Source organism: Xyrauchen texanus, chromosome 11, assembly GCF_025860055.1.
Source record: "Xyrauchen texanus isolate HMW12.3.18 chromosome 11, RBS_HiC_50CHRs, whole genome shotgun sequence".
Lineage (NCBI taxonomy): Eukaryota > Metazoa > Chordata > Actinopteri > Cypriniformes > Catostomidae > Xyrauchen > Xyrauchen texanus.
The window spans coordinates 29,615,946-29,641,851 of NC_068286.1; the positions used below are offsets into that span (position 1 = coordinate 29,615,946).

The 25,906-nt window shown below is 38.3% G+C and overlaps 1 protein-coding gene across 1 annotated transcript; it reads left to right on the forward strand.

Moving 5' to 3' along the window:
* The first annotated feature begins 5,113 nt into the window (after nucleotides 1–5,113).
* Nucleotides 5,114–24,341, forward strand: LOC127651373 (protein downstream neighbor of son homolog). Its single transcript, XM_052137149.1, has 10 exons — nucleotides 5,114–5,536; nucleotides 10,720–10,806; nucleotides 10,893–11,096; nucleotides 12,700–12,878; nucleotides 15,311–15,489; nucleotides 18,509–18,626; nucleotides 18,762–18,899; nucleotides 19,073–19,271; nucleotides 22,682–22,897; nucleotides 23,966–24,341. Exons 1-10 carry the CDS (start codon nucleotides 5,168–5,170, stop codon nucleotides 24,101–24,103), a joined length of 1,827 nt encoding a protein of 608 aa, XP_051993109.1. The 5' UTR covers nucleotides 5,114–5,167; the 3' UTR covers nucleotides 24,104–24,341.
* Nucleotides 24,342–25,906: the final 1,565 nt, after the last annotated feature.

The following is a 25,906-nucleotide window of genomic DNA, read 5'->3' on the forward strand; positions in this document are numbered from 1 at the left end:
TACAGCCCTGGGCACTTTGACAGCCCTCTAAAAAAAGTATATATTCCTCTAAAAGAGTAAGCATATTGATGTTGAATGTCTTTATTAAGACGTGTCTTTCTCAAGATACCCTTCTGTCTTTGTGTCATTTCCTGGATGTCATTTCGTTACCTCTCTGCTTCTGACAGCCACGGGCGCTGCCTCACATGTCATGGCAGAGATCACACCAAGGCAACGTTTGTGGATGGTTCTCACAGTGAGAACATGACCATGGCAATGTTCCGGTTCCTTCTTCCAGGTAAAGCCACTCTAGCCGCCATTTAGCATTTTCTGTCAGCGACACTTGCCTGGAGTTCAGTCCGGCATATTCTCACGTCATCATGAGACCCCGACTGGGCTACGTGCCCAAGGTTCGCATGAACCCTTTCAGGGATAAGGTAGCGAACATGCAAGCGCTGCCCCGGGAGGAGGCAGAGCCAGCCTTAGTGTCAGCTGTGTCTGGTGTGTGCTTTGCGCACCTATTTAGATCGACTGAAGAGCTTTAGACACTCTGAGCAACTCTTTGTCTTCTTTAGTGGACAGCAGAAAGGGACTCGTGGATGCCATTGCGTTGGCCTACTAGACCCAGGCCATGCATCCTCGTGGGCACTGGCCAATGGCACCTCTCTAGCAGGTTGCATTGCGCCTTTCCCTTCTCCTGAGGCGAAGACGTTTTGCTCTACTCCCCAGTCAAGTCCACAAGTCACGGACCCTGGATGTCCTTCCTCCCTAGCACTCTGGCTCCGAATTCAGCGGAGGAGTTCGCAGACTGACCCACGGCAGGCACTGACTTGCCTGTACTGAAACAGGTGCTCCACATGTACTGATTATTCCGATAATATCCTGTGATGTATTTTCTGCGGTATGTTCCCCCTGTCAGCGGACCTGCTTCTCCCTTGGGTAGAGTTCCTTCTGCCCCCCGCTCGCTGTGTTTGTAGAGCTACTCCCCGTCGAGGCAGGACCTACCACCGCGCCACCTCCATATGTGGCTGGTAAGCCCATGTGACGTATTTTGCCACATGTTAACCTCCCCTGCTGGGCAGGATGTGGTCTCCTCAGGGTCTTTTCCTCCTGAAAGAATAGGATAGGAAAAGAACGCATTCCCAGATGCATGTTATAGCGTTAGATGGCCCCAGCCGCATCTAACACTCTATGGAGAGAAAACATAGAGAGAGAAAAGGCAGCGGCTGGCGAGGCCTGCTCCCATGCTAGTTACGTCGCTTCTCCCTTTAAGGGATGTGGGGAACTACATGATGTCTTTTGGGGCATTGGGGAAGGTTACATGCAGTCTGATGCACCTGCTATTTTTGCACGCAGCAACTTGCTTGCACCTGCATCAGCAGTCCACGTTACACGGTTCAGTATTGTGGCGTTTTTAGTTAGGGACCACTAGTGTCACCACATCGACACAATGTCGAGTGAGTGACAGAAGGGGGAAAAACTACAGGCTAGGTTTACATGCTAGCTAGTTGTACTTCAGTTTCAGTTAGCTAATGCTCCTCCTCCTATCATGCCACGTGAAAAATGCTGACGTAGGCAGCTAGGCCAGATAGAAGGCTCTGGCGGGTCAAAGAATACGCCCAACATGGCAAACTCGAAATCTGATTGGTTAAAGAAGATGACAATCAACAACATCGTCCCTATTTGCTTCAACAGCAGAGGGGATTCACTTCAAATTTTGAAGGCCTCAGGGAAGTTTTTCACCTAGAGACAGCACAGTGGAAAATCTGATTGGATAAAATATCTAATTTAAATGAGCTGCACTGGAAGTAGCGCAAGCTGCACTGCACAACTGAGGGAGAGAGTGGTAATGAAATGATGTTAATACTATTAATAGACTGATGGGAACGAACTTTGTAAAATATATATAGCACTAATGAAATATATATTAAATTATAAAAATATAATTTTCTGATTCTGACAATCTCTAGGCCAGCAGAGAAGGCCTTGCAGGCCCTGATGGCCCACCTCTGCCTTAAAGTGAGAATATACTTACAAACTCACATCATGACTTTGAATCCAGGGTGTGCTGAGTGACTTCAGCCAGGTCTCCTAAGCAACCACATTGACCCAGTTGCTAGGGAAGGTAGAGTCATGTGGGGTAACCTCCTTGTAGCCGTGATTAGTGGTTCTCGCTCTGCGTGGGTGCGTGGTAAGTTGTGCATGGATCACGGAGAGTAGCACGAGCCTCCACGGTGTCATGCACAATGAGCCACGCGATAAGATGCACGGATTGAGATTCTCAGAAGTGGAGGCAACTGAGACTTGTCCTCCACCACCTAGATTGAGGTGAGTAACTGCACCACCACGAGGACCTAGTAAGTAGTGGGAATTGGGCATTCCAAATTGGGGTGAAAAGAGGATTCATAAAAAAATGACAACAACTGTGAAGCATTAAAATACTGTTTGCTTAATTTAAGTATAAATAGGCTTTCCTTGCCACCCATGCTATGATAACATCTCTGATTAATTTTCACAAAATTAGAACAACAATCTGTTTGTTTATAATAAAAGGATTGTAACATGCTGATTAAACTCTAAAGGTGGCATGTTAACTTATCCTGAAACAAACCTGGCTTTAATGAACTGTCTGATTCACATATACAGGTGAAACTCGAAAAATTAGAATATCGTGCAAAAGTTCATTAATTTCAGTAATTCAACTTAAAAGGTGAAACTAATATATCATATAGACTCATTACAAGCAAAGTAAGATATTTCAAGCCTTTATTTGATATAATTTTGATGATTATGGCTTACAGCTTATGGAAACCCCAAATTCAGAATCTCAGAAAATTAGAATATTACATGAAATCAATAAAAAAAAGGATTTTAAATACAGAAATGTCGGCCCTCTGAAAAGTATAATCATGCATATGTACTCAGTACTTGGTTTGGGCCCCTTTTGCATTAATTACTGCCTCAATGTGGCGTGGCATGGATGCTATCAGCCTGTGGCACTGCTGAGGTGTTATGGAAGACCAAGATGCTTCAATAGCGGCCTTCAGCTCTTCTGCATTGTTTGGTCTCATGTCTCTCATCTTTCTCTTAGCAATGCCCCATAGATTCTCTATGGGGTTCAGGTCAGGCGAGTTTGCTGGCCAATCAAGCACAGTAATACCATGGTCATTGAACCAGGTTTTGGTACTTTTGGCAGTGTGGGCAGGTGCCAAGTCCTGCTGGAAAATGAAGTCAGCATCTCCATAAAGCTTGTCTGCTGAAGGAAGCATGAAGTGCTCTAAAATGTCCCGGTAGACGGCTGCATTGACTCTGGACTTAATAAAGCACAGTGGACCAACACCAGCCGATGACATGGCTCCCCAAACCAACACAGACTGTGGAAACTTCACACTGGACTTCAAGCATCTTGGATTGTGTGCCTCTCCATTCTTCCTCCAGACTCTGGGACCTTGGTTTCCAAATGAGATGCAAAATTTGCTCTCATCAGAAAAGAGGACTTTGGACCACTGAGCAACAGACCAGTTCTTTTTTTCTTTAGCCCAGGTAAGACGTTTGACATTTGAAGCCCATGTCCAGGACCCGTCTGTGTGTGGTGGCTCTTGATGCAGTAACTCCAGCCTCAGTCCACTCCTTGTGAAGCTCCCCACACATTTGAATGGCCTTTTCCTGACAATCCTCTCCAGGCTACGGTCATCCCTGCTGCTTGTGCACCTTTTTCTTCCACACTTTTCCCTTCCACTTAACTTTCTATTAATGTGCTTTGATACAGCACTTTGAGAACATCCAACTTCTTTTGCAATTACCTTTTGAGGCTTTCCCTCCTTGTGGAGGGTGTCAATGATGGTTTTCTGCACAGCTGTCAGGTCAGCAGTCTTCCCCATGATTGTGAATTCAACTGAACCAGACTGAGAGACCATTTAAAGGCTCAGGAACCCTTTGCAGGTGTTTAGCTGATTAGAGTGTGACACTTTGAGCCTACAATACTGAACCTTTTCACAATATTCTAATTTTCTGAGATTCTGAATTTGGGGTTTTCATAAGCTGTAAGCCATAATCATCAAAATTATATCAAATAAAGGCTTGAAATATCTTACTTTGCTTGTAATGAGTCTATATAATATAATAGTTTCACCTTTTAAGTTGAATTACTGAAATTAATGAACTTTTGCACGATATTCTAATTTTTCGAGTTTCACCTGTAAATCAGATGAAGATAGTTTCACTTTGCTTCATTTATGTTTTCTGCAGTGAGTTTAAGCGAAAGATGCCAGTATCTGTAGCGTTTTCTTTGCTACTTTTGTTAAAATAACAGTGCCTGCAACTACCTACATTAAATTAGACTTTGTGGTACCTCTAGATCTGGGAGAGATGCAACACGTGGAGAGCAGGAATAAAAGCGCGTTTAGCACTAGGGAATAATCGCATAATGCTGGATATTTTTCTAGCGCTGAGCGCACTTTATTCCCGCTCCACGCATGTATACTCGTATGCTTACTCAAACACTTAGCCAGGTGTAAGATAACTATCAAAAGATTTAGATCTCGGTCCAGAATGAATTTTATTACGGTCCAGAAACACCCCTGGTGTAGACCTTTCATGGAATTTTGTCTTGCAAAATGGTCACGGATTTCGTGTGAACACGATTTTAGCATGGGCCAAACATTTGTCTCTCGTGGGACAGAAATGGCCCGCTAGCCACCTATTGAGGAACCCTGACCTAGAAATTGACTTACTTTCTTTCTTTCTTAAATAAATTTCTTATTAAATAAAGTATCTATATATTTTTATTTTATTATATTGTTAGTAACATATATAAACTGTAGAGACTTTACATTTGTAGTTTCTTCTTTTTTTCCTTCTTTATTAAATAAACAAAAAATACGAGATTTACCCTGATAAATAAGGCGGAAACCGGTCATCTCAGTCCGTGAAAAGGTCTATAATCAATTTTATCTTATTTTTTAACTATAATTATTTTTATTTATTTTATTATTGTTTGAAATAAATATGAGACTGTAAAGACTTTACATTTGAAGTTTGCTCAACGCATATGTTTGCGTCAGCACGCCACCCTCTGACGTCATCCAAATACGCGCGAAATTTTGATCTTTTTGTTCCAAAAACAAAACAAGCGTCCAGAGAAGAAGAGCCGCCGTCCCGCGCCGCATATAACACACAGCATTCAGAGATGTCAGAGTTGGGCTGCTACTCTCCCAGCTTTAAAAAACCGTCCGATGTTTTGCGGATGAGACGGAAGCGGGCGCGGAGTGAAGGACCCGGTAGAAACACGTCGAGTCCTGCGGTGTCGTTGGAGGGAGTCCGGCCGTTCACTCCGGGCCCTCTGTTGAACGCCCCGGGCCCGACGAGCGGCGGGGTGAAGCGCAGGAATCCGTTCGCGAACATCGAGAACACTTACAACAGTCCTAAAAAGAGAGCTTTATCACACACCGACTGCGATAATAGCGCTCTGGACGGGAAATCAATAGAAGAGCGTTCAAAATCTTCATTGAGAGAAGAACTTTTCAATACAGATTTACAAAAACAACACGGCAAACAGGTGACCTTAAATTTACATTTAAGTATTTATGTTACTATGGTACAGTGATGTTTTCAGATAATTTGTTCGCGATCTGATCTTTTGTTATGATGTTACAGCTTGCTTAATCTCTGCTTTTCATTAACAAAAAAGCCATAGTGTACTATGTATTGTTGGGCCGATTACCATGGGAATACAATTAATTTAAACACAAATTAGACTTTTGATACCATAATTGCTTTAAAAGCCCTGGTGTGTAATGTAAATAATATGTTAAATTGATAATTCTTAACATATACTTAATATACAAAATTAGCATACTTTATATACAGTTGAAGTCAGAAGTTTACATACACTTAGGTTGAAGTCATTAAAACAAATTTTTTAACCACTCCACAAATTTAATTTCATATTAGCAAACTATAGTTTTGACAAATCATTTAGGACATCAGCTTTGTACATGACACAAGTAATCTTTCCAACAATTGTTTACAGACAGATTGTTTCACTTTTAATTGACTATCACAATTCCAGTGGGTCAGAAGGTTACATACACTAAGTTAACTGTGCCTTTAAGCAGCTTGGAAAATTACAGAAAATTATGTCTAATTCTAATTTGCCAATTAGCTTCTGATAGGAGGTGTATTGAATTGGAGCTGTACTAGTGTCTCTTTGTTTGACACCATGGGAAAATCAAAAGAAATCTGCCTTGACCTAAAAAAAAATTGTGGATGTCCACATAGGGCTGCCCCCAACCAAAGATTTTCCTAATCTAATAGTAGGCGTAAGTTTAAGCCATTAGTCGACTAGTTGTCGCACGTTTTTGACATTCATTTAATTTGTTAAATATGATATTGGGGGGGCATCAGAAAATTGTTTGAGTTCCAGGGCTGAGAAAGTATTTTATAAGTAACATTGTTAACACTGTTCTACATTCCAGAGAATTACTAAACCGTAATAATGAGCATTTAAAATTAAAATTTTGCACGCGTGAAGCGATCCGCAGCGGTATTGATTCTGAATGATGGAAAAACCAGCAAGGAGACTGTCTGAACATTTTGTTAATTTATAGAGAGATGCACATTAGGGTTTACAGACGATGATATCTGGGATCGACGATGGTCCAAGTGATTGCAAGTACCTGATGCCTTTGATGTCAAGACAATATTTGGCTCGTTTTCCTATCAGTGTATTATATTATTATTATTATTATTGTTATTATTATCAAATTAATATTACTAATAATTTGCCCATAGAGACACAGACACACGCTTGAAGAAACACTTTATTTTATTATTAAGTACAGATGATAGAAAAGATGTCTATGCTCATGCATGACATGCTGTCTGTATGGAGGCGTTCAGTCTAGTGGAACACATGCTTGTAAAATGTTCTCACTCTTTGTTGCTGTTTCTGATTTCTTATTATTATAATTTAAATTTTTTTGCAAGAACAATAGTGTCTTTGAGCGCTGCAAATGTCCTCAGACATCTTGGCTCAGGAGGTGCTTTGTGGAAATAAAGCAAACTGAACTCAGAGCAGTTCATTGTGACCACAACTCTGCAACCTATACATCTGTGATAAAAACATAAAATAATAAAAAAATATGTTCACCTCATACCATGATTTATATTTCAGTGATTATTATTATCATTATAATTATTATTTTTACATTTAATAATTGTTTTTATGTCTTCATTTGTGTAATTTTCCACCTACATGTTTAGACGGATACTTGCCTGACGGTAAATGGAAAGGTGGTTACTTATATATATTTTGAACACTTCATTATTTTAATTGCTTTTTCGTTTCATTTGAATTTAGAATTTTTTTTAAATAAATGCGTTACATTTTTAATGCAAAATCAGTAAATCAAGAATATTCACCGATCCCTCAGCCCGGGTATTGCTGATGTAATATTATAGATATTGTGTGAAGGAGGGAACAAAACAAATGTATTCACACATATGATGTATTTTCCCAGACAACAAAATACCTAACCGGTAGAGAATGTCAGATGAAGTAGGTTAGTTTCCAAAGAGATGTTGCTCTTCACAACTTTTGTAAAGCCATCTTTCAAAATGTTGAATAACCCACATTTTAAATGCACTTATTTTTTTCCAGTTTCATTTGCAGTTTTAGCTGAAATAAAAAAAAAATACTTTATTGTGTAGGCTTCACCTTAACACTGCTTAGTGAAAATAACCCCATAGTACCACTTAGCGTCCAACCAGCGGTATTACCGGTGTTCGTCTGTCTTTTTTTTTTTTTTTTTCAACCGACCAATCAAAAATTGGTCAAACAAGACTCTTCTCATCGACTTAAGTTTGGTCGACTAATAGAGGGCAGCCCTATCTCCACAAGTCTGGTTCATCCTTGGGAGCAATTTCCAAATGCCTGAAGGTCCACGTTCATCTGTACAAACAACAGAATGCAGGCATAAACACCATGGGACCTCACAGCCATCAGCTCAGAAAGGAGAGGGATTCTGTCTCCTATAGATGAATGTAGTTTGGTGTGAAAAGTGCAAATCAATCCCCGAACAATAGCAAAGGACTTTGTGACAATGCTGGAGGAAACCGGTAAACGGCTCTCTATATCCACATTAAAACAAGTCCTGTATCGACATAACCTGAAAGGCTGCTCAGCAAGGGAGAAGCCACGGCATCAAAAGCCAGACTACAGTTTGAAAGTGCACATGGAGACAAAGATCTTACTTTTTGGAGAAATGTCCTCTGGTCTGATGAAACAAACAGTTTGGCCATAATGACCATCGTTATGTTTGGAGGAAAAATGGCGAGGCTTGCAATCTGAAGAACACCATCCCATGGCAGCATCATTTTGTGGAGGTGCTTTGCTGCAGGTGGGACTGTGTACTTCACAGAGTAAATGACATCATGAGCAAGGAAAATTATGTGGATATATTGAAGCAACATCTCAATACATCAGCCATGAAGTTAAAACTCAGTCGCAAATGGGTCTTCCAAATGGACAATGACCTCAAGCATACCTCCCAAGTTGTGGCAAAATGGCTGAAGGACAACAAAGTAGAGCACAACCGATATGGGATTTTTGAGGCTGATACAGATTTTAGAGGGGTGAAATTTACATATGGTGGCCGATATAGTCCATTTTTGAGCTGGAATGAAACCAGACCTTTTCTTTGTGGATTGTACATATGACTATGTACTCGGAAGGCTGCTTTCATAAATATTTTTATAAAATAATATTTAACATTTATTATTATATATTATCAACCAATTCTAAAAATTAACACTGAGAAAATAAAAAATAAATTAAAATACTATAAATGGCTAAATAAGCATCAGTACTCAAAATCAGTATAAATTAAAATGATAGTGTTATGAGTAGAATGGCTAGACCGGGCAGTGAGTCCGCATGGCCGGCCACCAATCGGGCAAATCAGCCGAGGAGAGGGATAAGGCCGAGCCAGATGCAGCAGTTCAGGAGAGAGAGAGCCACACACCGCTGCAGTGTGTTTATGTCTTATTTTTTCATTAAACATTATTTTGACTGTTCTGCCAGTTCCCGCCGCCTCCTTTCCCATTTTAAATCCGGTTACATATAGCTAAATAAAAATCAGTACTGTATGCTTAGTATCAGTCAATGGCTGACCATTTAAATAAAGAATACAGTCAAATAAAATAAAAAGCTAAATAAACATCAGCACTGTTTGGTGTGTCAATTGTTGACTATTTAAATGAAGAATAAATAGCTAAATAAACATCAGTAGTACTGTTTAGTATCAGTCAAATGCTGACTATTTTAATACTGCCAGTCAATTAGGAGCAGGTTTTAAAACAAGAAGCATTTTCACCTGCCTAGTCAAGAGATAAACGCGCGGCAATGGTGGTACACCGTATTCTGCTGAACATGTTCAGGGGGAACTTTCAGCGGTGGAAAACCAGACTTTTAAATATTACATTTTGAAATGCAACGAATGGAAATGTTTGGTTGAAGGGGTACCAAACTGTGAATCCTGAACAAACAGTTTGGTGAATAAATGTTTACACATTAACTTCCACTCAGCTGACAAGCAGTGGAAGTAGCTATGTGGTTAGCTATTTAACTATAAGCTCGTTTGTCACTGAGAGTAAAAGATGGACTTTATTTACTTTCCAGCATTGCATCTCACCAACTAGGTAACAACATAGGGTGAAATCAACACTCAATAGACACAATCCACCACTGCATTGTTGTCTGCTGAGCTGCAAAAAGATGCTCTGAAGTTTACCTTTCAGTCTGCAATGTTACTGACAAGCTATAGCTGGCTAAAAGCAAACAGATGTGATAAACTTGAATGACATGGTTGTCAGGGACCGGGTTAACATTATAGTAGTTATATTGAAAAGAGAAAATGATGGGGTCACTAGTTTACAACTTACCGTGAAGACACCGCTTAACTCCACACTTTCTGCAGAACCACCGTTGGATCAGCTCTGTAAACAATGGAGTCGGCGTGCATTCGGCTGGACAAACTACATTATGACACCAACTCTAAACCACCCCAAGCAGTTTTCTGTATTATATGTTCTGTAAAAATTTTCATATCTGTGCATATCGGAAAACATATACACTGATACGATATATCTGTGAAAGGCTAATATTGGCCAACAAATTAATCGGTCGGGCACTACTACAAAGTATTGAAGTGGCCATCACAAAGCCCTGACCTCAATCCGATAGAAAATTTGTGGGCAGAACTGAAAAAGGATGTGCCAGCAAGGAGGCCTACAAAACTGACTCCGTTACACCAGTTCTGTCTGGAGGAATGAGGCAAAATTCCAGCAACTTATTGTGAGAAGCTTGTGGAAGGCTACACAAATGTAGCCTTTTGAGCTACCAAATACTAACTAAGTGTATATAAACGTCTGACCCACTGGAAATGTGATGAAAGAAATAAAATCTGACATATCCCATTCTTAAAATAAAGAAGTGATCTTTACTAACCTAAGACAAGGAATGTTTTTCATGACTAAATGTCAGGAATTGTGAAAAACTGAGTTTAATTTTTTTTGGCTAAAGTGTATGTAAACTTCTGACGTCAACTGTACATTTAGAGTGACAATATGCATGTACGCGATGCAGATAATACAGAATATTATATTGTATTCTCTGCGTTGTTGCCATGCCACTTACTAATAATTAAATAAATAATAAAAAAATTTTATTATGTCTTACAGCTGCAGAAGCCCTTGTCATTTTCTGAAGATGAGTCTTTGTTTGAAGAGGATCTGTCTGAATCGGAGAAAACCACTCGCGTATTAAAGGTATCTGACTTGCGTCCGCTCATAGTAACTCATAATTTCATTGTTTTGTGTTTAGTGTGTTTATGGGTTCATGCGTTTGTGTTTAGAGTCCAGAAGCACATGTGATTTGTGATACTACTCCTTCTGAAGTGTGTCTGGAGTTCCCGGCGGATTGGTCTCTGAAGACCCGTCTGCTGTTCACGTCACCACAGTCTTTTTCTTGGGCCGAACATCTGAAAGCACAGGAGGAGGCGCAGGGCCTCAGCTCCCACTGTAGGGCAGAGTATGCCAACTTACCAGCTAATATACAGGTAACAACACATTAAGAATGTCAGGTGAGTTTTATGACTCTTGATATCTTGTAAAACATCAGGATGATATAAAAATTTAATAAATGTATTTATTTACATATTTGCTTATATTAAATTGTAATATATATTTTTATTAGGGTTGTCGATTTAACACGTTAATTTGGTGCAATTATTATATTAAAAGTTATGCGTTAAACAAATTAATGCAATAATCATTCATGTCCCCGAACTATAATAAGGAATATTCTTGCCATTGGAGCAATTCAAGATTGATGTACCACCTGTTTTCAGCAGGGGCAGTTAGTGGAAATCAAAAGCCCTTTATAATGAATCTATCTCTGACAGACTGATGAATTAAATTGCTAAATGGATTGCTGTGAACAGTAGGCCAATGATAGTAGGGCTGCAACGAATGATTATTTCTTCGGTTAATTGGATTAAAAAGTGACATTTTATTTCCTGTATTTTATTTAAATATTGTGTTTCAAAAAACGTGTATGATAAAGGACATAAGGATTGCACACATTGACTGATGAAACACGGCTGATTTTGAATTCATAACATGTTTATATTATAAAACAGAAAATATCAACAAAATGTAAGTGATGCTCTGGAGAGAAACAACTCTCACGCATTAAACAACACAAGCACTCTGTCAACACACCAGATGCAATAATCGGTTGCTTATTATGATGATCTTTGAAGTGTTCATAAAGTACTTTCATGCACTGGACCTCTTGAGTCCTCTTTTTTCCACTTCAGCATGTCTCCGCTGTTTTTCACGAGTTTCATAATGCAACAAACATAGAGGCAAGAAGTTATAAAAGACAAAAATGACTCTTATTTTGAAATGTCTGTGCTCACAAATGCATAAGAGCAATAAAACATGCACCCTGCAGTCAAAATCAACAAGAACATTTACATGAAATTATGACAAAATGATAACAACTTCTAAATGCTAATTTTTAAAACCTTACTTTGGACCCCCATCAACCCCTGAAAATATAATCCCTTCAGTGTCTGTCACGGAGAAACACAGAGAAATAAAAGTTAAAAAACTATCGCAACTATCGCCTTTGTTTTTGGCCAATAACGATAGTTAAAAAAAGCAACTATCGGCACCTATTAATCAGTAAAACTGATATATCGGTTAACCTCTAAACCGAAATATAAACGATGCAATGTAATGATGGTGAATGAAACGCACACAAAATTGCTGTTATTAAATTAACACTTATTTTGCCCAATATTTACAGCAAAATTCACTTTAAAATATTTTACTGCAGAATGTTATCCATTGACAAGGCTAGTATTTTGTTTTGGAACACACAATAGCATGTTCTGTTTATTAGTCATGTTGTCATAGATTTTAGCCAATGTTGTTAATCTGAAAAAGACAAATATCAGCTGATATTTTGTTCTGTTATATACAGCAAAGAATTTAACCATTAATTGTTCAGGAGTCCAAACTTAAAACATCACAATGGTGTAATGATGCTGACAATTTCTCAACAATTCTCATTATTATTATTATATTGTGTTCTATATAATATCTGTTGCAGTTCTCTTTAAAAGTATTTCTGGTGTAATGTGTGTGTTGCAGGAGCCACGGGGCTGTGTGGAGCTGCGGTGTGGTTTTCAGCAGTGTTTACAGTACTGGCAGCACCCATCTCTGCCCTGGCTCTCTCTCTTCCCACGGATCGGCGCAGAGCGCAAATTCTCTGGCAAAAGCACACCGTGGGCGCAAGAGGCTGCACTGCAGCAGAGCCTGATGAGTGATTGGTGAGAATCGAATCAGCTAATTGTTAAAAATCAGCCATTTCAAAGCCAAGTAGATTCAAAATTTTTAGAAGCAAGTAAAATACAGAAACAATCTGGTGATAAAAATAGTTAACCAAAAAGGAAATTCTCTCATCATTTACTCATCCTCATGCATACCAGATGTTTATGACTTTCTTTCTTCTGCAGAACACAAATTAAGATATTTAAACAAATACTTCAGCTCATCGAGTCCTCGCAATGCAAGTGAATGGGTGCCATAATTTTAAAGCTCCAAAATCCACATAAAGGCAGCATAAAACTAATCCATAAGACTCTAGTGGTTAAATCCATGTGTTCAGACACGATATGATAAGTGTGGGAGAACAGATCAATATTTAAATCCTTATTTACTACAGTGAGGAAAATAAGTATTTGAACACCCTGCTATTTTGCAAGTTCTCCCACTTAGAAATCATGGAGGGGTCTGAAATTGTCATCGTAGGTGCATGTCCACTGTGAGAGACATAATCTAAAAAAAAATATCCAGAAATCACAATGTATGATTTTTTAACCATTTATTTGTATGATACAGCTGCAAATAAGTATTTGAACACCTGTCTATCAGCTAGAATTCTGACCCTCAAAGAACTGTTAGTCTGCCTTTAAAATGTCCACCTCCACTCCATTTATTATCCTAAATTAGATGCACCTGTTTGAGGTCGTTAGCTGCATAAAGACACTTGTCCACCCCATACAATCAGTAAGAATCCAACTACTAACATGGCCAAGACCAAAGAGCTGTCCAAAGACACTAGAGACAAAATTGTACACCTCCACAAGGCTGGACAGGGCTACAGGGAAATCGCCAAGCAGCTTGGTGAAAAAAGGTCCACTGTTGGAGCAATCATTAGAAAATGGAAGAAGCTAAACATGACTGTCAATCTCCCTCGGACTGGGGCTCCGTGCAAGATCTCACCTCGTGGGGTCTCAATGATCCTAAGACAGGTGAAAAATCAGCCCAGAACTACACGGGAGGAGCTGGTCAATGACCTGAAAAGAGCTGGGACCACCGCTTCCAAGGTTACTGTTGGTAATACACTAAGACGCCACGGTTTGAAATCATGCATGGCACGGAAGGTTCCCCTGCTTAAACCAGCACATGTCAAGGCCCGCCTTAAGTTTGCCAATGACCATTTGGATGATCCAGAGGAGTCATGGGAGAAAGTCATGTGGTCAGATGAGACCTTTTGGTCATAATTCCACTAACCGTGTTTGGAGGAAGAAGAATGATGAGTACCATCCCAAGAACACCATCCCTACTGTGAAGCATGGGGGTGGTAGCATCATGCTTTGGGGGTGTTTTTCTGCACATGGGACAGGGCTGACTGCACTGTATTAAGGAGAGGATGACTGGGGCCATGTATTGTGAGATTTTGGGGAACAACCTCCTTCCCTCAGTTAGAGCATTGAAGATGGGTCGAGGCTGGGGCTTCCAACATGACAATGACCAAGCACACAGCCAGGATAACCAAGGAGTGGCTCTGTAAGAAGCATATCAAGGTTCTGACGTGGCCTAGCCAGTCTCCAGACCTAAACCCAATAGAGAATCTTTGGAGGGAGCTCAAACTCCGTGTTTCTCAGCAACAGCCCAGAAACCTGACTGATCTAGAGAAGATCTGTGTGGAGGAGTGGGCCAAAATCCCTCCTGCAGTGTGTGCAAACCTGGTGAAAAACTACAGGAAACGTTTAATTGCAAACAAAGGCTACTGTACCAAATATTAACATTGATTTTCTCAGGTGTTCAAATACTTATTTGCAGCTGTATCATACAAATAAATAGTTAAAAAATCATACATTGTGATTTCTGGATTTTTTTTTTAGATTATGTCTCTCACAGTGGACATGCACCTATGATGACAATTTCAGACCCCTCCATGATTTCTAAGTGGGAGAACTTGCAAAATAGCAGGGTGTTCAAATACTTATTTTCCTCACTGTATATATGAACCTCCCTACTCCATAGGTGGCAATATGCAAGAATAAAGCAAAGCGCCAAAAACTAAAGAATGTGAAAGTTTAGATTTAAGGTAAAAAAAATAAAATACTTTAATATTGATCTGTTTCTCACCCACACCTATAATATCGCTTCTGAAGTCATGGATTAAAAAACTGGAGATAAAATTATATTAGTTTTGATCAATTTTGTTAAATAAAAATGTTAATATAGGTAACAAAATCTCTGCAGATTAACAGGTAACAGAACATTGCATTAGTTGTGCATAGATTACTCACAATAATGAGGAAATTGATTAAAGGGGTGAACAATTGTTAGTGTGTATTTGTAATCCAGCCCCTTGGTAGAATGGAGAAAAATGTTGGCCCTCGCCACCTTCAAAGTTGCCCATCGACGCAAACCATCCTCTTTGTAATTGTGTTGTGTTTGTGTGTTGTAGGTCTGTGAGTCTGACTTCTCTGTACAGTCTTCTGAAGGCTCGACTCTGTCCGTATTTCTACCTGTGCTCGTATCAGTTCACTGTGCTGTTCAGAGCAGCTGGTCTGAGTGGAGCTAAAGGCATCACTGCACTGCTGTCTCCCACAACCAGAGGGCTGCGAGAGGCCATGAAGGCCGAGGGTAAGATATAGTTTCAGCACAATTAAGATTTTAAAGGTCACCCCACGTCCTAACAAGGCAAGACGTGATTCTTTCAAATGTCAAGAAATCTGTTTGTCTTCACTAAAAGCAAAACTGCTTTGTGAATTGATAAAATCAAAGAAAGAAAATAAGTCATTTCAGAGGTGTAGCATGTTGTTACATTTTAGGGTTTCTTTATCTTTGGTTTTTCACTTTTGTATCCCAGGGGTTGATTTTTATTATTCTCCAGATTTTACTGTTTTGGCCTTGACCCAGACTTTTAATATTAAACTGTTAAAATCCATTATAAAAATGCAAATTATTACATGTTTAAAACAATGATCATCTAAACAAAGAAGGATTTTAACATTAATGTGTGAATTATTTCTATAAATCTTTACAAAAATTCCTCTGTCTCACAAATAAATGAACTAATAAAGTTCTCTCAAAAGTTGGTGTACATGTTAACCAAACAGACAAAAGTTTCAGTGAAGAGCATGCTTGAGATGAAATATGAGACAAGTGATGTTTGAAGAAAACAAATGAAAAATCTAAATATAATTTTTGAGCAGAATATTTGTTTCAATCAATCTTTAATTTTACCAAATTATGCAAAATAAATGTGAAATATTTAATTGTGTATACTTGCAATGCATAAGGTATGAAATTAGCAAGAAAAGAGTTATCTGTTTTATTTGGAAAACGTTGAGAATGTCATTTCCAGCACAGAATTCTATTAAACACATTACAGAATTTAACATAAGCTGGAAATGACACTGGTGGGAATTTTCATGACAAAAGAGACAAATCTCCAGTGATCCATGTACATGCACTGTTGGACATTGTTAGTGGACAAATTAAATAAACTAGACTTTACTTTCTTGAGGTTCACTCATGCCATCCCAGGTGTGTATGACTTTTTCTACTGCAGAACACAAAGAAAGATTTGTAGAAGAATATCTCAGCTCTGTAGGTCCATACAATGCAAGTCAATAGGGTCACAAATATTTAAGCTCCAAAAAGTAAATAAGGCAGCAGAAAAGTAATCCTTATGACTCCAGTTATTAAATCTTTATATTAAGTCTTCAGAAGCAATATGATAGGTGTGAGTGAGAAACAGATTAGTGCCTGCACGATATTAGCCTTTCACCGATATATCAGTACCGGCGTATATTTTACAAATATGCGCAGATATGAAAACCTTTTTTCAGAACATACAATGCAGAAAACAATGCTTTAGAATTGGTGTCATTATGTAGTTTGTCAAGCAGAGTGTGCTCCGACTCCATTGTTTACAGAGTTGACTCTGAACTGATGGTGGCACTGCAGACAGGGCGGTTAGGCAGTGTGGAGTTGAACGGTCTCTTCTCTGTAATCTGCTAATTAGTTTGTGGAATACATACTGGAAAGTTAATAAACAATGACCTCATCATTGATCCTTTTCAATCTAACTAATATAACATTAACCCTGACAACCATGTCATTCAAGTTTATCACATCTGTTTGCTATTAGCCAGCTATAGCTTGTCAGTGCAGTCAGTAAAATTGCAGACTGAAAGGTAAACATCAGAGCATCTTTTTTCAGCTCAACAGACAACAGTGTAGTGGTGGATTGTGTCTATTGAGTGTTGATTTCATCCTACGTTGTTACCTAGTTGGTGAGATGCAATGCTGGAAAGTAAATAAAGTCCAACTTTTACTCTGTTACAATGAGCTTATAGCTAACTAGCTAACCACGTAGCTACTTTCATTGCTTCTCAGAAGAGTTTTGTTCAGGATTCACAGATTGGTTCCCTCTTCAACCGAACAATTCCAGTCGTTGCATTTTTAAAATGTAATATTTAAAATTCTAGTTTTTCCATTGAAAGTTCCCCCTGAAAAGTGTTTTTTTTCATGTAAAGCAGAATACGGTGTAACACCGCTTTACTCGGCAGGTGTAAATGCTTCTTTTTTTTTTTACAACCTGCCCCTAATTGACTGGCAGTATTAAAATAGTCAGCATTTGACTGATACTAATCCATACTACTGATGTTTATTTAGCTTTTTATTTTATTTTTATTCATTCTTTATTTTAATAGTCAGCAACTGACTGACACTAAACTGTACTTATATTTATTTAGCTGTTTATTTTATTAGAATTTATTCTTTATTCAAATGGTCAGCAACTGACTGATACTGAACATGTAGTACTGATGTTTTTTAAGCTATTTATTGTATTTTTTTTACTTATTCTTTTTCTCAGTGTTCATTTCTAGAATTTGTTGACAATGTCAAATATTCTTTGATAAAAATATTTGTTTAAGAAAGCAGCCTTCTGAGTACCTTTGCATAGTCATATTGGTGAACAGTCCACATAGAAAGGGTCTGTTTTCATTCCAGCTAAAAAATGAACTATATTGGCCACCATACCGGTAATCCGTCTCAAAAATCCCATATTGGTCAGGCTCTAAAACAGATCAATAAAAAGTACTTTTTTTCTTCTATAAATTCTCCCTGCCCTGTAGGTGTCGATAAGAACGAAGATAGTGAATCACCAAAAACAGAAGAAGAATGTGAAAGTGTAGATTTTTAGTTAAAAACAAGACTTATATTTATCTGTTTCTCACCTACACCTATCATGCCACGTCTGAAGACATTGATTTAACCACTGGAGTTGTATGGATTATGTGCTTTTTGGAGCTTAACATTTTTGGTCACCATTCACTTGCATTGTATGGACCTACAGAGTGGAAATTTTCTTCTAAAAATATTTGTGTTCTGCAGAATAAAGAAAGTCAAACACATATGGCATGAGGGTGAGTAAATGAGGAGAGAATTTATTTTTGGGTGAACTATGCCTTTAATAAAAGATAAGGAACATGTGCACTGAAGACTTATTCATAATAAGACCAGGAATGTGTATTAAGGAAATAAATATGGTCAGTTTTGTTGACTTAAGGTCAATCTTGTAAATTTTGCTGATGTGTTTTAAAGCTGTTTAGATGACATTGTGTACATGGTTTGTGTTTCATGTGTTCAGGAATAGAGTTCTCTCTCCCTCTACTGGAGGAGAGGCGAAAGAATAAAGAGCACAGCAGCTCATCTCAGATCAGTGATGGCACTCAACAAACTGATACAGACGAACACATCAGCACTGAGTGAGTACATCAGCAGTACACAAATAAACATGATCATTATTGCAGCTCATGGGACTTCTGTGCACACATTAACATTAGCCTTTAATGTTCAGTCGGAATTCTCACCTCCCTTATTTTCTTCTACATTTTTTAAAGATGTAATGTGCACAGTGAAAATGAAAACGAGGATGATGATGATGATGATGATGACGACGATGATGGTGGATTTTCATGGCTGAAGGAGATGGGTGTCCAAGACAAGATCAAGAAACCTGATGCCATTTCTATCAAACTGTATCCTTTAGAATCAGCGATGGGCTGCATTTATCATTGTTTGTAATGTATTGTGAAATATCTTGATACCTAATTACACCCATGATTCATTACCAGCCCAGGGTCAAATGGAAACATTAGAAAATTTAAATGGACTAGTTTTACATGAAATTCTCCCTTTACTGGTGCACCAGTCGTAAGGAGCACAGAGAGGTGCGGTTAGATCACAGACCAGAGTCGGTGGTTTTGGTCGAGGGTTCTAACACCTTCACTCTTCTGAACTTCCTGATTAACTGTAAGAGTCTTGTGGCTGCAGCTGGATCTCAGGCTGGACTTCCTCCAACACTTCTGGCTCCTACAGCCTTCAGAGGGGCCACACTGCACACGCTCAAGGTATGACAACTTGTTCTTTTGTGCTCATTCAACCTTGATTTCAATTGAACCATAAATTGAACATGTATGTGTTTTGTTCATTGACAAACCAGGATTTCCAACATGATAATGAGAAGTCTTTTTCAAATCTAGTTTAAAACACATGTCAAGTTTGTAGAAATGTAATCTTTGTGTTCAAGTTGGTTTCATAAATATATAAAAAAAAAAATGTAATAGCATTTTCTATAAGAAATAAAAAACATGATTTAATGACTTTAAAAATGCCAAGTGGTGTAACCATCATGTGAAAGGTATTAAAGTACTTTCTTGCACCTTGAATACACTTGAGTCTACACAACTTAATAATTTTTTACAAAAAGTTTTCAAAGATATTTTTCAAGATACAAATATTTTTCAAATATTTAGAGTCACGGATATAAAGATTTTATTCACATGACCGGAAAAAAATGTGCCTTTTCATAAAAAAAAATAAAAGTATGTCTTTAATTTTCTTGTCACATGACTTTGATTTAGTGGATAAAAGTTTTTCATATATTGGTCGTTATTTATTTATTTTATTTTTGATTTATTTATGCCAATTGTTTTTATATAATTTCTGCTTTTAATGAGATTTATTTATTTATTTTACTGTCTCCGAATGGCATTTTTTACTTTAAAGCTACGCTATGTATGATTTTTTTTTTTGTTAGATGAAAATTTTCATTAATGAGCAAGTACACCAGTAATCTGTCTTCCAAACCATGTTATTTCTTTAGCCAGATTCACTACAGTAAGCATCCAATAATTATTTATGTGCTTGAGCTATCGGGATGGATTTGGCGGGAAATTGCATACTTCTATCAATCATCCATGTGTGTTTACGTCATGTCCGTAAATTAAAAAAAAAAAGGTCCAGTTTTACAGCTGTGTATATGTGTGGTAAACGGTGTGGAAGTAGTTTGAAGCTGAAAGCTTGTAGCCACAACACATGAGCAACATTGACCATAGATCTTTCAAATGCAACCCAACTCAGAGATGGAGTTTTTCTTGCTCGACAGGTAAGATATTTTATTGGACCGATAGTTGGCCAGGTAGCTCTCTTAGCACGGTAGTTCGTTAAATAGCGTTAGCCACATGGGGCATTTTATTATGGATTGTGGTACTGCAGTGCTTTATTTCATTTTCGAGGAAGGACAATGAGGATAAAGTTTACTTTATGCTTGTAACAATGCCGATCTCTAAACCAGTTACTGACTTAGTCTATTTGCCTGCTAGCTAAGTTATAATCGTTTCCTCCATTTGACTTTAACTGATATGACTAGCAATTGCTGTCTAAATGTCAGCGTTGCCTAACTTTAGTAACATGATTCATTTTGAACAATTGTTTTCAATAGGGCAAAACAACAGTGGAAGATATGCTACTTACCTGCTAATAAGACATCATTTTTGGATATCCGTCTTTTTCTTCTCGCTATTATATATATTTTTAGGGTTGGGGCGGGTTTTGTTGTTGTTAGTAACATTAGCTCTATGTTGATCTCCTGTAACCATTGTTACACCTGTTCTCCTCGAACCATCAGATTCATCCAGCAGAAAAGCAGAGCCTAAGCCTGACTAACACAATTCACATAACGGTGTTCCTCAGCAAATAATTTGCAGTTCTATGCTTCAACTGGCCAAAAGTTACATAGTGTAGCATTAAGCCCCTGGAAAAAACCAACTAACTCAAAATGATTTTAATTAAAAAATTGAAAGTAGGAAAAAATGATTTTTTTGTGCGTTTTATTTTTAATGTATTTTTTAACAACTTAATAGATACATTCAAAACATGACGTCACATCATTCAATTGTTTGCGTAGTTTACAGTATTTTCAAAGGATACACTGCATATCAGTGACCATCAGTATCAACCTATATTAACATTTTATAATAATAATAATTATTATTATTATAGGTATCAGGCTAAGACTGAAACATATGTTAGGATATTGTATGCGGAAAACATCGGTACTTGTTTTTTCCAATTTGTACTGTGCAGTAATGTTTTGATTTTTATTGAAGCATTAACTGTAAAACTACACACACCGAGCACTTTTAGGAGCACTATGGTCCTAATAAAGTATTGATAGAGTGATGGTTGAGCATTTGAAGCTGCATGGGACTTCACACTGCTCCAGTGAGCTATTGAAGATCAGTGTGAATATGAGGGCCAGCTTGTAGCACAGGATTGTAGACAAGTGTGTGAGGCACTGTCTGGGCCCTGTGCTTTCCTTGTATTTTGTATTCAGAAGACACGGTACACCTCGTCACAGATTTTAAGTGCAGATTGAGTACCAGGAGGGGGGTTGCTGGACATGTGGGGTGTGAGATTGGGCTTTTCAAATCCACAGTATGGTCTACAAATGGTCCACTACAGTGTTGGGGCAGGAGTCCTGTTGTTAGTAAGTTGCTTCAGGCCACTCCACATTGATGCAGGGTCCTTATCAGAATAGCTCCTTTTAGCCACTCTGATTTCCTTATTCAGTGTGTTCCTGGCCTGATCTTGACTTGATCCCCACCCCTGTAAGCATCCTCTTTTGCCCGACAAAGCTGCCTGAGCTCTGCTATAAACCACGATTTGTCATTGTTGTATGTTAAATAAGTCCTAGTAGGAATGCACATATCCTCACAGAAACTGCATAGCAGATACTCTCCTGTTGTGGGATTTTGGATCGAAAGACTTGCTTGACTATTGTTGCAGGGATGGAGCTAGGGGGTGACAGAAGCCTGGCCACCCCACTTGTAATTGCCCTTTTGATAATTTGTTGTCTTGGGCACAATTTTCTTAGTCTTTCTACACCAACCACCACCATAAAATGTTTTACATAATAAATGTAATTGATCGTGCAAATAGGCACATAATATCGTAATTTCGATCGCTGGCCCCTGAATCGAATCGAAATCGTATTGTGGTGGACTTTAAGGTATATAAAAACATTGGATCACTGGCTAAGAGAATCGATAAAAGATTGTATCGTAATGAAACTGCAGATTTACACCCCTATTGATTTTATTAATTTCATTATTCGCATGATGTGTACAGGTTTTCCTAATAAAGTGCTCAGTGAGTGTAGATTTATTTTTCTTTCTTTATGCATGTTTCTGGTCATACTATTAAACGGTTTACCAGTGCACATTATCTCAAATAAATAAAATGTTTGTCCATGTAATCTTTAATCATATCTATAACAACTTTCTTCGCTTCTTGAAATGACTTTGCTTTTCAGCTGATGTCATCTCAACTTCCAACAGTTAAATTCAAGTCCCACACTACATTTCATTCATCAGTGAATATCCTATTTCACTCAGAAATTCATCACATTATAGAAGTAAAATTGGTTGCAAACTCGTTCATGTTGATTGTAAGCATGTTTTGTGTATATTCTCTTCAGGCGCGCTCAGTGAATGTGAAGACTCGTGTGAGAACGGGTTATCAGGACGTCTGCAGCCTGGAGGTGACCGGAGCCATCATGCCTCACACGTTGCACGCGCTGATACAGCTCCTGAAACCCGCTCAGAGAGGAGACTTCAGTGTAGCGCTCTACACACACGAACCTACCGCCGTACTCAATATACCCATCAGCCAAACAGCTGAACAACAACAACTGGTATGTTTAACAGCACAATAATGTGTCTAAAGATGAGATTCATGCAACCCATTTGTCATTGAATAATGTCTCATTTAGTACCCTTTTTGTTCTTTACAGTGATTTGATAAAACAACAAAAATAGAGTTTTAATTGTAATCATGCATAGCACAGATAAAGCCATTCGAGTCCTCTGTTTGTAAATGAGCCCATGTTAATAAGGCTTTTTAGTACAAATTAAGCAATTTACATGTACCAAAAAAATCATATATGAAATATAACATGTTATTTATTGATTGAATACTTTTATTTATATTTATAAAGCCAAAATGTGACACACATGATAAAAAAAAAAATTATAATTTGAAAAATTTATATTTTCGTAATGTACCTAGTTAGAAGGTCTTCTGTAATGCTGTAACAGCATTAGCTGGAAAATAATTTATTTCATGTAAGCAAAAGGGACATTATATCTGAAATATAGCCATATGAATCGATATCGAAATGAAATCCGAATCAATCGAGAGCTTGTGAAGTGGAATTGAATCGAATCGGGAAATCTGAATCAATGCCCAGCCCTAATTTACATGCTCATCACCACTGGTGTAACTCTACCACCGAAGTGGGGTGGTTGTCACAGTGATCCTTTTAGCACTAGCATTTATCCTACATTCTCCATATTAGTTTGCAGTTTAGCTTCAATAAATGCACTTTTATTTTATTTTTACTTAAGGTTTTGAGTTCAGATAGTTGGAGTATGTTTTCATAGTATACTAAACTCTTTTATTTTAAAAGCTAAAGGAACATTTCTCAGGATCTGACCTCTAAGGTCTCTATGGGTATTTTACTCCTTGTCTTGAGTGGTGGTGGTATAGTGGTCTAAACCACATAACTGGTAAACTGATAATCAGAAGGTCACTGGTTCGATCCCCACAGCCACCACCATTGTGTCCTTGAGCAAGGCACTCAACTCCAGGTTGCTCCGGGGCGTTTGTCCCTGTAATAAGGGCTCTGTAAGTCGCTTTGGATAAAAGCGTCTGCCAAATGCATAAATAACACAAAAAAAAAATGTCTTGTTAATATTTATAGGAGGCTGTAGTCCAGGATCTGGGAAGATGTGGTCTACAGCAGAGTACAGTTCAACAGCTAGCAACGCCAACCGTGCTGGGCAAGAATGCGCTCCGACAGTTACACATGAGAGAGCACTCATACAGCTGGAAGTCCTGAGAATCACACAGATTTTACCTCCTCATGTACAGCCTCCACATAAACTGAAAATATTTAAAGTGTACTTGACGGGGCTATTAATATCTGTTGGCATATCAAACTGTCAGTGGCGTGGTAGCTTACAGTTAGTGTACAAGCTTACATGAGTAGCCGCTGTTTTTAAACTAGTACCTGTGTGCTGGAATGGAATGTAGAGTTAGATTTTAACTGTTTTTATTCAGGGTCTGTAGCCATTAATGTACACTGTCTCTGAATATGTTATTTCTTGTTTTAAGTTTTATTTGTCGTTTTTTTTTTTTTTTATGGAGTGTAATAAAAAACTATTTGATTTTTAAAGCAGTGCATGTGAATTATTTTCATGGGGATATTTTGACTGTTAAAACTCTTGTATGGATTTATAATATTTAATTATTTAAAATATTTCTTGCTTTTGTTTTCACATAACAGCATCAGAAATGTGAGTGCGGGCATGTGTAAATCAAAAGGTTTTAAGGTGAGCATTTGAGTTTTTGTTTTTTTTAGAAATGGGTACTAAATTTAAGCAAGCAAAGTATTTACAAACTGGTATTTTCCTTACAAAATATACAATTACTATGGGTACTATGGGTATAAGGTCCCACAGTTAACCGTGCATGTCAGAGCACAAACCAAGCCATGAAGTACAAGGAATTGTCTGTAGACCTCCGAGACAGGATTGTATTGATGCACTGATGTATTGATGCACAGATCTGGGGAATTTCTGCAGCATTGAAGGTCCCAATGAGCACAGTGGCCTCCATCATCTGTAAATGGAAGTTTGGAGCCACCAGGACTCTTCCTAGAGCTGGCCGCCTGGCAAAACTGAGCGATCGGGGGAGAAGGGTCTTAGTTACCTTAGATGATAACTCTGAAAGAGCTCCAGCATTTCTCTATGGAGAGAGGAGAACCTTCTAGAAGAACAACCATCTCTGTAGCACTCCATCAATCAGGCCTGTATGGTAGAGTGGCCAGACAGAAGCCACTCCTTAGTAAAAGGCACATGACAGCCTGCCTGGAGTTTGACAAAAGGCACCTGAAGGACTCTCAGACCATGAGAAACAAAAGATTGAACTATTTGGCCTGAATGGCAAGCATCATGTCTGGCGGAAACCAGGCACCGCTCATCACCTGGCCAATACCATCCCTACAGTGAAGCATGGTGTTGGCGGCATCATGCTGTGGGGATGTTATTCAGCTGCAGGAACTGGGAGACTAGTCAGGATCGAGGGAAAGATGAATACAGCAATGTACAGCGACGTCCGTGATGAAAACCTGCTCCAGAGCGCTCTGGACCTCAGACTGGGGCGAAGGTTCATCTTCCAACAGGACAACGACCCTAAGCATACAGCCAAGATAACAAAGGAATGGCTATGGGACAACTCTGTGAATGTCCTTCAGTGGCCCAGACTTGAACCCGATTAAACATCTCTGGAGAGATCTGAAAATGGCTGTGCACTGACGTTCCCTATCCAACTTGATGAGCTTGAGAGGTCCTGCAAAGATGAATGGGTGAAACTGCCCAAAAATAGGGGTGCCAAGCTTGTAGCATCATACACAAAAAGACTTGAGGCTTTAATTGGTGACAAAGGTGCTTCAACAAAGTATTGAGCAAAGGCTGTGAATACTTATGTTCATGTCATATATATATATATATATATATATATATATATATATATATATATATATATATATATATATATATATATATATATATATATATATATATATACACTCACCTAAAGGATTATTAGGAACACCATAGTAATACTGTGTTTGACCCCTTTC

What these genes read in the sequence shown, in the direction of transcription:
- LOC127651373 (XM_052137149.1), top strand. Translation starts at nt 5,168, where the DNA reads ATGTCAGAGTTGGGCTGCTACTCTCCCAGCTTTAAAAAACCGTCCGAT. An exon ending in CAGAGCCTGATGAGTGATTG is followed by an intron (nt 12,879 to 15,310) that starts GTGAGAATCGAA and finishes TGTGTGTTGTAG; the next exon opens with GTCTGTGAGTCTGACTTCTC. An exon ending in GATGCCATTTCTATCAAACT is followed by an intron (nt 18,900 to 19,072) that starts GTATCCTTTAGA and finishes CTGGTGCACCAG; the next exon opens with TCGTAAGGAGCACAGAGAGG.